Source organism: Narcine bancroftii, chromosome 3, assembly GCF_036971445.1.
Source record: "Narcine bancroftii isolate sNarBan1 chromosome 3, sNarBan1.hap1, whole genome shotgun sequence".
In the NCBI taxonomy this organism is placed as follows: Eukaryota; Metazoa; Chordata; class Chondrichthyes; order Torpediniformes; family Narcinidae; genus Narcine; species Narcine bancroftii.
The window spans coordinates 335,712,307-335,725,405 of record NC_091471.1 but is presented as its reverse complement, the minus strand read 5'-3'; the positions used below and the strand labels follow the sequence as shown (position 1 = coordinate 335,725,405).

At 42.4% G+C, this 13,099-nt stretch overlaps 1 protein-coding gene across 12 annotated transcripts in view; it reads right to left on the bottom strand.

Moving 5' to 3' along the window:
* Nucleotides 1-2,767: 2,767 nt before the first annotated feature.
* spata20 (spermatogenesis associated 20) overlaps nucleotides 2,768-13,099 on the bottom strand; it is a 352,217-nt gene continuing 341,885 nt past the window's right edge. For 5 of the 12 annotated variants that reach the window (XM_069929404.1, XM_069929408.1, XM_069929421.1 and 2 more), the window contains one exon: nucleotides 2,768-7,067. In XM_069929404.1, coding sequence (XP_069785505.1) covers nucleotides 6,897-7,067 — 171 coding nt within the window. In that variant the 3' untranslated portion in view covers nucleotides 2,768-6,896. The remainder of the gene's footprint in view (nucleotides 7,068-13,099) is intronic. The other 7 variants (XR_011354678.1, XR_011354681.1, XR_011354685.1 and 4 more) reach the window with 4 other exon arrangements.

Below are 13,099 nucleotides of genomic sequence, written 5' to 3'. Positions count from 1 at the left end.
AAATATATTCACAAGAAGCAAGTTTATGTGGACAACTTGAGCAAATTTCAATGCTTTTGCATGTAAAAGGTTAAAATGCTGTTGAGGAAACCATAACTTAAGACCACAGGCAGAGGGGGACTGAGTGACTGCCAAACAGACAAAACCAGCTTTCTAGTAGTTCAGGAGTTTGGTCATCTGTTTTGCATATTGAAGGAGGACAGGATTCCCCTAGGGAGGTCAGCAGAACCAAGATAACACCACCATGACTGGCTCAGATACAGAGAGGAGGTGGAAGTAGAAGGGCAAGAGAGCAATAGTTTCAGGATATTTATTAGTTGGGGGAGCAGGCAGATGCGAGCTCAGAATAATGCGTGGCTTCTCTGGACAAGAGCATCACTGAGCAGCTGCAGAACATTCTGGATAGTGGGAGGCTGAATAGCCAGTGGTCATGCTCCAAAGAAGAACTAACATAGAGAGAAAGGGTTGAGATCTTGTGCTGGATTCTAAGGAATTAGAAAGAGATTAAGCAGGAGCAGTATCTATACACAGGTGGAAGGGTAGTATAGATGAAGTGTTGGTGTAGGGGTGGATGGAAGGTTTTAGGTTCTTGGAGTACTGGGAATGCCTAATATCCCCTCCATCACAGTCCTCATGCTTTTGCACGTTTAATTTTTTTAACAATGCAATGTGGTAGAAGGCCCTCCAAGCCCATGAAATCATTGCTGCCCAATGAACCTACCAAAACCTTTATGTTTTTGGAGGGTGGAAGGAAACCAAAGAGTCCTGAGAAAACCCACGAAGGCCACAGGGGGAACCTACAGACTCCTTTCAGACAGCATTTGTCAGAATGTTTCCAACAAATTTGATCTTTTGGCTTCCAGAATGCAGCTGCCCCCATTTTGATCACCCCTAATGACCCCATTGAATAATCCCTCTACCATCCATCAACCTGTGTGATTTAGTTTGAAATTCTTGATTAGAAAGGACGTCGAAGGTTATGGGAAGAAAGCAGGAGTAGAGGAGAAATACATGATTTGAATGCAGAGCTAACTTGATGAGCCAAATGGCCTAATTCGGCCCCAACCTCTCATGGTCTTTCCAACCTGCTTTTCTCACAACTGTGATTTCTTTAACCTACATTGTACCTTTTTTTTTCTGCCCCTTGTCCATTTTTAGGAAGTTGAAGGAGAATCAGTGAGAGAGCATATTTGGTAACGTTACTGAAATGGACAACAATACAGAGAAATCAAGTTCTAAGTTGGGGTAAAGCCAATTTTACTTGACTGAGAAGTGATTTAGCAAAGATGGGCTAGTTGAAGGAAAATCAGAAGAGCTGGATGAATTTAAGAAGGAAGTTCAAAAGGGTCCAAGATAAACAATTTCTCAGGGAACAAGAATCACCAGAAAATGAAAGGCTTAGTTCCGAAATGCTGGTTACCCTCTACTTCCTATAGAATGCAGCATGGCCTGCTGAATTTCTCCAGCACTACAACCAGAGCATCCGCAGACATTCCTGCTTAACAACATTAATGACATTGGCATCTTTGTAACTGGATAAATTCCCAGGCTCAGATGAAGATGATGGGGTGCCACAGTTTGTATAGGAGTTAGCGATCGGGACTGGGGTTCGAATCCCGCGCTGTCTGTGAGGAGTTTGCACATTCTCCCCATGTCTGCGTGGGTTTTCCCCGGGGGCTCTAGTTTCCTCCCACTGTTCAAAACATACCGGGGGGGGGGGGGGGAAGGGTAGGTCCATTGGGTGTATTTGGGAGGCAAGGGCTCAGGGGCCAAAATGGCCTGTTACCGTGCTGGAGGTCTAAAAAAAAGTGTATCCTAGACTCAGATGAAACAAATCCCAGGAAGGTAAAAGAAATAAATAAAATTATGGAAACTCAGTAAACAGCTTCTTAAATCTTACCTAACTTTGGAGTCTGAGGATTACTAGATCGTTGGTGGAAAAAAAGGGATACATTGAGTAACAACAGCCAGTTAGATCAACTTCACTGGTGAGCTCAGAGTTAGCAAATACCTTCATTTTGAAAGGTTGAGCTTAATTGAGGTTGACCACCAAGAACAAAGAGAGTATCTACCTACAGATCCTTAAAGGTAGTAGGGCAGGTTAATGAGAAATGCTTTTCTTATTGAGTGTAATACAGAATGTAAGAACTAGGGGGGGCTATGCTAGAATAGTAAATGCCACGTTAAGCCACAGTTGCAATACTATACATAATAGAAGAGTTGAAGGGACCTATTGCTTGGGCAGAGTGGCCAAAAACATAAATTTGAAGCTGTTGTTTCTAAGCATTGGAGGGAAGATAACATTTTTCATCAATTGGTTTTGTAAGGGTCTGGATTCATTCCCTGAAAAGGTGGAAGAGGTGGAAACCTCACCACATGCAAATAGTGCTTGAAAACACGTGCAAAGAGAAGCTGGAAAGACTCAATAGGTCAGGCAGCATCTATTGAGAGAGATGGTCAATCAATATTTTTTGACAGGATCCTTTATTGAAATTAAAGCAGTTATGGGTGATATCAAGTATATCGGTGGGGGGGGTGGGATGCTGGAGTAAGAAGGGTGAAGACTTTATAGGGTATTGGACAGAAGATGAGAGAGGTGGAGAGACAGGTAAAGGTGGGTGGAGGCTGGGGAAGGTTAAAAGAGAAAAGGTGTCACAGTGGAAGTTCTATGTGTTATCAGTCTAACAAACAGTTGATTAGCTGACCCAAGCATTCCCCCAAAGTGACCATATTTGTTAGGGAGAAAAGAGTAAATGAACAAAAGATGCATAATTAATACACATTTAATAAAGGAGAACAAAATTCAAACTCTGGCATCTGCTTAATCAGTTAATGCACCTTAATCTGTTCATTACAATATGTCAAGTGTTCTTATCAAATGCTCGAGGAGTCAAAATTATCAACGTCATTTTGAAATATTGTACAGATAATGTCGGAAAGGATATCCACCAGTTCCAGAATGAGAGAAAGTCCACAGGGAAATCTTGTTTATTTGCAACTCATCTTCAGATAAATATTCATTTTAGAAAATGTAACATTGCTAAGTGCAACATCACCACCTTGAGTTTTAGAAATCATGGGAGATATATTACATTGACTCCACAATTTAAAAAGATGTTCTCCACTAATGAGGCACTTGCATCTGATGTTCAAATTACGTCCACAGGAAGAATCACAGCCAATTCATCAGTAGGAATCCGTTCTGGTCCTTGCATGGTAATTCATATTGTCATTAACTTCAGTGCTCATTAAGGAAAATAATGATGGTGGCTGGATTGGAGGGCAGAGCACATAGAAGAAGAATGACATTCTGGGAAACCAAGTTCCATGTTAACTGTGGCACTGAGTAAGAGAACATGGAATTAGTGTAAGGAAATTATGCATTTATTTTAGATGGTGCAGAGATGAGCCCCCTCTTTCTTCTCTACCCATTTTTGCACTTCCCGTCCCCCTACAATTTTATCTCTTTATACAGGTGCTACCCTACTTACGATGGTCCGACTATTGATTTTTCAAAGTTCACATCCGTTCTTTCAATTTCAAATTCCGATCTGTTCCCACGCTTGCAATATGTGGATATGAGAGTGAAAATGATGATCCTGTCGCTGTGGCATCCCCACCATCCAGCAATTAATTTTAGTTCAATGCTTCAAACATTCTTCATGCCCAATGTGCTTTCAGGTGTTTCAGTGTGGAATATAGGTATTCAAAATTTAATTATAAAAAATGGTTGTTTCTTTTGACGTACAATTTTTTGACTTACAATGGGCTTGCTAGAACGTAACTCCATTGTAAATTGTGGAGCACCTGTACCACCATTCTCACCATTTCTACTGATCAGGTTCCAACGAGGACAGCCTTTGTCTTCTAATCATCCACCCTGCCCTGTGTGACTCTTTCTCCATCTTTGTGACCTCTGTTTTTCTTGCTTCACTCTCCCTTTGTCTGGCATTTGCCACTCTTCTGCCTCTGTCCATCATATTCCACCTCTGTCTGGTGTGGTCAATCCCATGTCCTCCTTACACCTCTCCTGCATACTGTCCTCAGTCCTGAAGAAGAGTTGTGGCTCAAAATGTCAACCATTCTTTACCTCCCATTGAAGCTGCTCATCCCGCTGAGTTCCTCCAGTTGATTGTGTATGGATAAAGTTTGCTTGATGGGTAGATGTGCCTCAGGGAGTTCTGGTGGAACATTGCCATTATGAGCCCAGAGGACCCCAAAACCCAGCAGCAATAGATATTCACTAAGACAAATTGTTTCTTAAACAAAAGTTGCTTTTAATTATCTTTAAACATGAAGACAGAATCACACTTTAACTTAACTAACCTAACTTGACCCCCCCTTCTAATTCTAAGCGCATATATGTGTAATGTGTGTGTAAGTTCAGAAAAGTTCTTTGGTTCACATCCAATCTCACTTCTCATTCCTCCAAGTTCACTGGTTGCAGGCAATTCTTATACTGTGCACAGAATTTAACATTTATAAAGTTCACCAGGCTTTGGTACTTGAAAGGTAAATGGCTACCGCTGAGGAAGATTCTTGTTGGTTTTCAGAAAGAGATTTATTGTTCCAGGACATCCACAACTGATATAAATCCATTAGTCACTTCAGTGTCTTGCTGATGAAACTTGCCCCCTCAGGGTTCTCCAGATGATAACCTCTTTCTTTCAGGTCACCACAGAGTTCCTTTTTGTTTCTCTTATTCCAAGTGAAACATTAGACAACCAGTCCTCTCCTCTCACATAAACCAGAAGGGTTTTGACCAGGCCGTCTTCCAAAAAGGCTTTCCACAAGCTTGCCAGTTTTTCCTTTTGGCTCTAACACTGTTGAATGATCTCTCTCTCTCTCTCTCTCTCTCTCTCTCTCAGAGAGAAAACCTGTTTGACTCTCTCTGCTTGCAAAACCACATGACCCTCTTAGAACAGCTCCAGACAATCTGCGGCTCCATCAAGATCTTTCTTCTGTTGCCTTTTGTAAACAACAATCCATTAGTGAAGTCTCTTGAGCACTCCAAAGCTCTTGCAAATGCTCTGAGGCCCCGATATGTCTAATGTTAGCAGAACTCCAGTATTTCAAGTGTTTGTATGTAACCTACTATAACAAACCTTTCCCAATTTATCTCCCAAAAATATCTATATACTCTGTCGCATGGCCCATTGCTGTGGATGGAATCAGCTAGGAGAACCATGACGTAAGATAGAGAAGTGAGCCTGATAGCTTGATGGCCTATTGCTTCGTTTTAAGATGCAAAAGCATAGTGCTTTTTGGAATCTCAGGACATCTCAAGTGCTTTAATATATGGATTTTTGGTCTGTTGTCATAGGTGAAGGGAGACAATTTGTACATTGCAAGCTCCATTCACAGAAATGACAAGATTCTCTTTTGAATATTGGGTGATGAGTGGATGTTGAGACAACTGCCTTATTCCTTTTTGAAATTGTAGATAAGTTAAGAGAAGGAATTCTGAGAAAGAATCTATCTGCATTTGAAAAGTCAAGAACTGATTAGGGATTGTCAGCGTGGCTTTGTATGTAGGCAATTGTGACTTGTCTGAGTTTTTTGAAGGAGTGACTAAGAAGATTGACGATGATCTTATGTGGACCTTAGAAAGGCTTTTGACAGGGTTACACGGAGCAGAATGGTTGAGCAGGTTAGATCGTGTGGGTGAGCTAGCCAGTTGCGTACAGAATTGCTTGGGTGATAGGAATCAGATGGTGATCCCAGTGATGTACTGCAGAGATCAGTGCTGTTTGGCACATTTATTGATGGTTTGGATGAGAATGTAGGTGGTATGGGTTAGTACATTTGCACTAAAAGTGGTGATAAAGCAGACAGTGGAGGAAGTTATCCAGGACTGCAATGGAATTTCGATCAATCGGGTAAGTGGGTAGAGGAATGGCAGATGGGGTTTGATCAGGTGAGTGTGAAGTTAAACCCAGCTAAATATTAGGGCCTTGAAGAATGTTGGAGAACAGAGAAATCTACTGGTCCTGGTATGTAGTTTTCAGAATGTGGCAACACAGGTAGACAGGGTGGTGAAAAAACTGTTTAGTGCGCTTACCTTCATCAGTCGAGGCAGTGATGAGGGAATTGCAATGCCACGATACAAGTGTACCAGATGTTGATGAGACCACATTAAAATATTATGTGCAGTTTGGATCACTCTGCTACAGGAAGGATGTCTCTGACCTGGAAAGGGTCCAGAAAAGATTCACAAGGATGTCACTAGAACTGGAGGGGTTGGAGATGAGACTGGATAGGCAAAGTCATTTTTTTAACCCTAGTGCATAAGACCTTAGAGGGGCTTATAAAAACCATGAGGGGCATAGGTCAGGTGAATTGTCATGGTTTTTCTCTCCAGGCGAGGGGAGTCTAAAATTAGAGGATAGAATTTTAAGAGGGGAAAGAGGAGCCACTTTTTTTTCACACAGATATGGAGCGAGTCGCCAGAGGAAGCTGTAGAGGCAGGTACAACTATAATAGTTAGAGGGATATTGCCCAAACAGAGGCAAATAGGACAAGCTGAGGAAGGGATCTTGTAGAGCATAGACAACTCTTAATCAGACAGAAGACAGTGAGCGTGTACATAAAATAACACCCCCCAGAATGCCCCCATATATAAGGAGGTGAGTTATGCTTGCATAGATCTTTTTAATGATTAAATCTGCCAAGTTGCTCAATTATCAGGATCATACAAAAATTAGTGTTGGAAATATCTGTTCAGGAGTTTTTTTGCTATCACATTGAACTTTTCCCATTATGAAAACCATCTCCGCATGAACAAAGTAAACATGGGGTAAACACAGAAAGTTAGCAATCATACACTATTCATGGCGAATTAGAGTAAGCAAATTGCCTGCTGTTGCTTCGTACATTTTCGTTGAGTTGCTGTCAAATTATTTAACAAGTAATGTTTTGAGCTCGGCAGCTGAGGTAACTGGCAGTGAGCAGCTGAAGTTCTGGCAAGCGTAGGCTGTAGCCTTGCCATCCTTCAAGCTTAAGGTAGATAAGAACGGCAGGGTCTGGTACAAAAAGCTCTCCGAGTTCCCATCAGCCAAAAGCAATGTCTAATGGAGGAAAAGAAAACCTTTGTTAGAAGAATGGTCATGATATGAACAGAACAATACAACAGAAATTAAAGCTAACAGGGTGATTTTATTTCTTGTTTTTTTTCTGTTCTTTGAGTGTGTGTGCCAATATTGTTTTGTCAACCCTAGTTACTCTACAGCTGTTAATAATCAAACATGAGGTATAAATAACATCCAGGTACTTATAATGATCATTTTTCAACTGCCAGCATACCAGACTTGAGAAGCACAAAAGCTGCAGATGCTGGAATCTTGATTGGAAACAGAATTGAATTCAGTGTCATGACTTGTTATAGTGGGTTCATTTCAATCCCAAACCTCTGGTTGCTGGTCCTCTACCATAACCAGAGGATCACCTTGCTTGCTGGTGATCCTTCCCTGAACCAGGTCATGTCAAAGGGTGGCATTGTTGGTGTAGCGGTTAGCTCAACGCCTTTACAGTGCCAGTGATCAGGACCGGACCGGGGTTCGAATCCGCACTGTCTGTAAAGAGTTTGTACATTCTCCCCGGATCTGCATGCACTTTCTCTGGGACCTCCGGTTTCCTCCCAACATTCTCCGTTAATGAGGTGTATATTGGGCGGCACAGACTCATGGAACGTACTTAATGTATGTCTAAATTTTTTTTAAAGTCTGTGCGATAGGTGAGTAATATATATGTGTGTGTCTATAATGTGTTGGTATGTAAAAAGGACCAGAAACAATGCAACTTTCCGGTCCTTCATTATTCTCACCTCATTGAGATTCCAGCACTGGCAACATATTCCCCCACCTCACCCTGTATAATTCATCTTCCTCTTGCCTCTCTCCCCATTTCTCAGGCATCTGCCAATCAGCTGCCTCGGCCCTTCATCTTTATCCCTCCCTGGTTCACTAATGCCCAACTAAACCGTCCCATCTTCTCCTCATTACACTGGCTATTTCCCCTCTCCACTCCCAGTCTTGGTGAAGGGTTCTGACCTGAAACATTGACCATTCTTTTTCTCCCTCTGATGCTGTTCGACCTGCTGAACTCCTCCATAAGATTGTGTTTTTCTCCAGATTGCAACTGCTGCAGTCTCTCATGCGTACTTCTCCCTTTGGACTGTCTAAAGTCCCAACAATTGTTTGTACGCCATTCAGTTCAGTATTTTTCTACTCATGATGTTGTCTCCTCTTCAACGGGATGGACAAATTTATAGATTAGTCATTTTGCTGAATTCCTGAATTTGGCCCATAACTGTGATACTGAACTTTTGGATTCCTGGTCTGTAATTCAGTGCTTTACTTTTGCATTTGTCTTTCACACTTCCAATAAAGTTTGTTGAAAGCCTGAGGGACAGTATGTCATTCTATTAAGTACAACAATTATACATACAAGTTCAAAAACAGTTGTTATCCAACAGCATTTAGACTCTTGGACCTCCCTGTACGCCTCTGCCCCTCACCATAACCTACTCCCAAACCACCAAAAGATCTATTTGCGCTACTGAAATGTCACTTTATTTCTCTTGCACTAACTGCAAGTGTGAATATTTAATTATATATCATTTAATATTTATCTTTTTCTGACTTGGTAATTGTGGACATTTAAATGTTTACTATTGGAGTTGGTAACATCTTATGTACCTCTTTGGTTGTAGAATTCTGGTCCACCTGTACATTGTAGTCATCTATTTAGGTTTTTTTAAATTTAATTTAGACATACAGCACTGTAACAGGCCATTTGGGCCCACAAGTCTGTGCTGCCCAATTTAACTATCTTTCTTTGGCTTGGCTTCGCGGACGAAGATTTATGGAGGGGGTAAAAAGTCCACGCCAGCTGCAGGCTCGTTTGTGGCTGACAAGTCCGATGCGGGACAGGCAGACACGGTTGCAGCGGTTGCAGGGGAAAATTGGTTGGTTGGGGTTGGGCGTTGGGTTTTTCCTCCTTTGCCTTTTGTCAGTGAGGTGGGCTCTGCGGTCTTCTTCAAAGGAGGTTGCTGCCCGCCAAACTGTGAGGCGCCAAGATGCACGGTTTGAGGCGTTATCAGCCCACTGGCGGTGGTCAATGTGGCAGGCACCAAGAGATTTCTTTAGGCAGTCCTTGTACCTTTTCTTTGGTGCACCTCTGTCACGGTGGCCAGTGGAGAGCTCGCCATATAACACGATCTTGGGAAGGCGATGGTCCTCCATTCTGGAGACGTGACCCATCCAGCGCAGCTGGATCTTCAGCAGCGTGGACTCGATGCTGTCGACCTCTGCCATCTCGAGTACTTCGACGTTAGGGATGAAAGCGCTCCAATGGATGTTGAGGATGGAGCAGAGACAACGCTGGTGGAAGCGTTCTAGGAGCCGTAGGTGGTGCCGGTAGAGGACCCATGATTCGGAGCCGAACAGGAGTGTGGGTATGACAATGGCTCTGTATACGCTTATCTTTGTGAGGTTTTTCAGTTGGTTGTTTTTCCAGACTCTTTTGTGTAGTCTTCCAAAGGCGCTATTTGCCTTGGCGAGTCTGTTGTCTATCTCATTGTCGATCCTTGCATCTGATGAAATGGTGCAGCCGAGATAGGTAAACTGGTTGACCGTTTTGAGTTTTGTGTGCCCGATGGGACTATACAGCGCCAGCAAACATCAGGACAAGGGTTCAAATCCTGCACCATCTGTAAGGAGTTTGTATGTCCTCCCTGTGTCTGCGTGGGCTTTCCCCGGGGGATCCGGTTTCTTCCCACCATTCAAAACGTACTGGAGATATAGTTACTTATAGGCGTTGCGCTAACTGCCACACCAACCATGCCACCCTATGCCAACAGTAAGCTCACATTTAACAGCTTTCAGAACTCAAGACCAAGTTAAGCAATTTTGCAACCACGGCTCCCATTACTTTTCAGGCAGTAATTTAACCATTCAACAATACTTTCCTGATTTCTGCTCTATGACATGCCCTCCCTTTCTTTCTTTCTTTCTTTCCTCTTCTCTATTTCTTCTTCATTAACTTTTTCCATTTCAACTGAAACTTGAAACCCTCGACTCTTTTCCTCTCCCTTGGATTTGCTGAGATATTTCAAAGACTTCCTGTTTATATTTCAAATTTTGAAAATTTTGAGACGTATATTATGTACTGTGGGTGTGAGATTAGTACATGTACTGCACTGATACAGTCAGCAAAGAGAGGGAGGACAGCCAGTACTTTTTTTCCCAGGCAACAATGCTCTGGAGAGGGTCCCAAGGAGACTTACCAGGTTGTTGCCTGGATTGGACAACATGTCACAGGAAGCAAGGTTGACAGAACTAGGGCTTTTCTCTTCGGACCGACAGAGGATGAGAGGTGACTTCATAGAGGTATAAAAGATTATGAGGGGCTTAGATAGAGTGGACATTCATCACCTTTTTCCTGGGGTGACAATACCAGAGAACATCTGTTTGAGGCAAGTGGAAGAAAGTTTAGGGGAGAAGTCAGAAGTAAGATTTTTTTTACACAAAGAGTGGTGGGTGCCTGGAATGCATTGCTGGGGTGGTGGTGGAGGAGGCTGGTACAATAGGGGCATTCAAAAGACTCTTAGAGGGTTATGGATGTGTGGTATGGAAGGGTTTAGATTGTTGGTTGGCACAACATTAAGGGCCAAAGGGCCTGTTCTATGCTGTTATGTTCTATGATGTGGTGTCAGTGGTCTGTAATGTAGCATAAAAAATTCTTAATCAAATAGCAAAACAGTTCTCTTTCTTGGCAATGCTCCAGTTCAAGTACTTGGTGAAATTGTTTGGATGGTGAGTTTCAATCCCAATCCACTTAACTGCATATTTTCTTTATCAGCCAGCCACTTTGGGCCAATTGACGAGAGCAGGAACACTGACAGATGGCAGAGACTGGACAATGTGCACAAGTGGCTGACTAGAATAGCTCACAGATAAATCCCAATCGCAAAATAAAACACTGCTGCTATCCACGTGTGCCCCATTGCCCCTCATCGTCAAGTCCTGATAAAAACAAAGTGCTGTTATCAATGATTCGGAATACGGAAAGCAGTCAGGGACAATCACAGCATGTCCCTCCATGGGGTGAAGTTTGACAGCTGATATTTAAGAGGCTGGTAATAAGTCATGAACTCTTGCAATATTAAGCCATCAGTTAGTGGACTTGCAGCATTTTCCCCTCTCAAGGTTCAAAACCTGCCTCTGGAAGATGAAGCACTTCATCCAGCTTGTCTTGTTGAGGGCACTTCAGGAAGGTCTCAATTTATTTTAAAACTCCCTGTTCTGGAGGCAGTTGAAGTTCAAATTAACAGTGGACTTGTACGTATGAACTAATTAGGTTCCATATGGATCTGATAAGTGTCTCAAAATAAAGAGGCCGTTCCCAAGACAAAGGCAAGAAAGGAGTGATTTGGATGGTAGATCTTTGCAATTTTAATTGTTGCCTTTTGGATATGAAGTGAATTAAAAGTTCCTCCAACAAAATCCATGGTTACAAATGGTATTTCAATTAACTGACTTGAAAGAAAGTTGTGGGAAATTATTAGTTCATCTTCAAACTATCATCCAGCATCCAGACGGGGTGAGGATCAAAATGGGATGAGGAGCTGTTGGAGGATGGTTCAATGCAGGAACTGCTTGAAAATCTCAAGGGCACAATTGGACTCGATCTAGTCTCAGAAATAAAACTGGGCAGGCAGTGGGAGAACGTGTCCATAATTTGGCAAATTTCAAGGTAGTCATGGAAAGGAATTAGTCCACAAGTTAAGATCCTAAATTGGGGGAAGGCTGAGACCAAAAGCATAAGGGAGTACCTGGAAAAAGCAGGGAAGCAGCAGATGCTTTCAGGTAGAGTAACATCTGATGAGCGAGTCTTTGGAAAAAGTGTGAGGAAGAGTTCAGGGCCAGCATGTCTGGTCAGGGTCAAAGGAAAAGATAGTAAGATTCGGGGACCTTGGGTGGCAAAGGATATTGAAGATTTGACCAGGAGAGGGGAAAAAAAGCCTATAACAAGAGTAGGAAGCTAGAATCAAGTGAGCCTCTTGAGGAATATGAAGGGTGTATGAGAGAACTCAAGAAAGACATTTGGAAGGTAAAATTCGGCCATAAAATAACCCTGTTATTAGGAGCAAGAGGGTGGGTAATCTACATGTGGAGCCAGGGCACGTGTGTGAGGGGTACATAGACAGTCTGGAACACATCAGTATTAAGAAGATGAGAATTCTTGGAAGGAAGAAGGATTGATAATTCCCCATGGATGAATGAGATCAATCTTCGGATAGCTGGAGCCCTGATAGAGATCTTATTTGGCCATGGCCAGGTGCCAGAAGATTGAAGTCAGCTAGTCTTATTTAAGAAGGGCAGCAGGGATAAGCCAAGTAACTACAGGGCAGTGAGTCTTGTGTCGGAGATCAGGAAATTATTGGAGAAAATTCAAAGAGATGGGTTTCATCTGTATTGGGAAGGCAGGAGTGGTCAGAGATACTGATCTCTGATCAAGGAAGTTCTGTCTCAATAATTTGATTTTTATTCAAAGGTTAACTAAGAAGATTGCAGAAGGTAAGGTGGTAAAATTATCTATATGGACCTTAGCAGGGCTTTTGATAAGGCCCCACATGGGAGACTGGTACAGAAGGTTCAAGCATAAAGTGGCAACACAGGTTAATAGGAGAGTGCTCAGGGATATTCACCAGGATGGAGTCTGGTTTAGAGAATTTAATTATGAGGAGAGATTGGATAGATTGGGCATGTTTACTTGAAGCAAAGGAGGATGATGGAAGTGCATCGATAATTAAAATCTTTGTCCCATGGCAGGAATATCAAAAATCAGGAAGCATAGGATTAAAATGAGAGGAAGGAGTTTTAAAGGGGATCTGACGGGAAAGATTTTCATACAGAGAGTGATATCAGAGGAGGTGATAGAATCAGATACAATCACTGTGAGAGGCATTAATGCAGACATTAAATAGGCAAAACATTGAAGGATATACGTTCCTAAAGCAGGCAAATGGGATTATGTAGATCGGTAAGAGTCAGCATAAATGTGGTGGGCTGAAGGGCCTGCTTCTATGTTGTGTGAC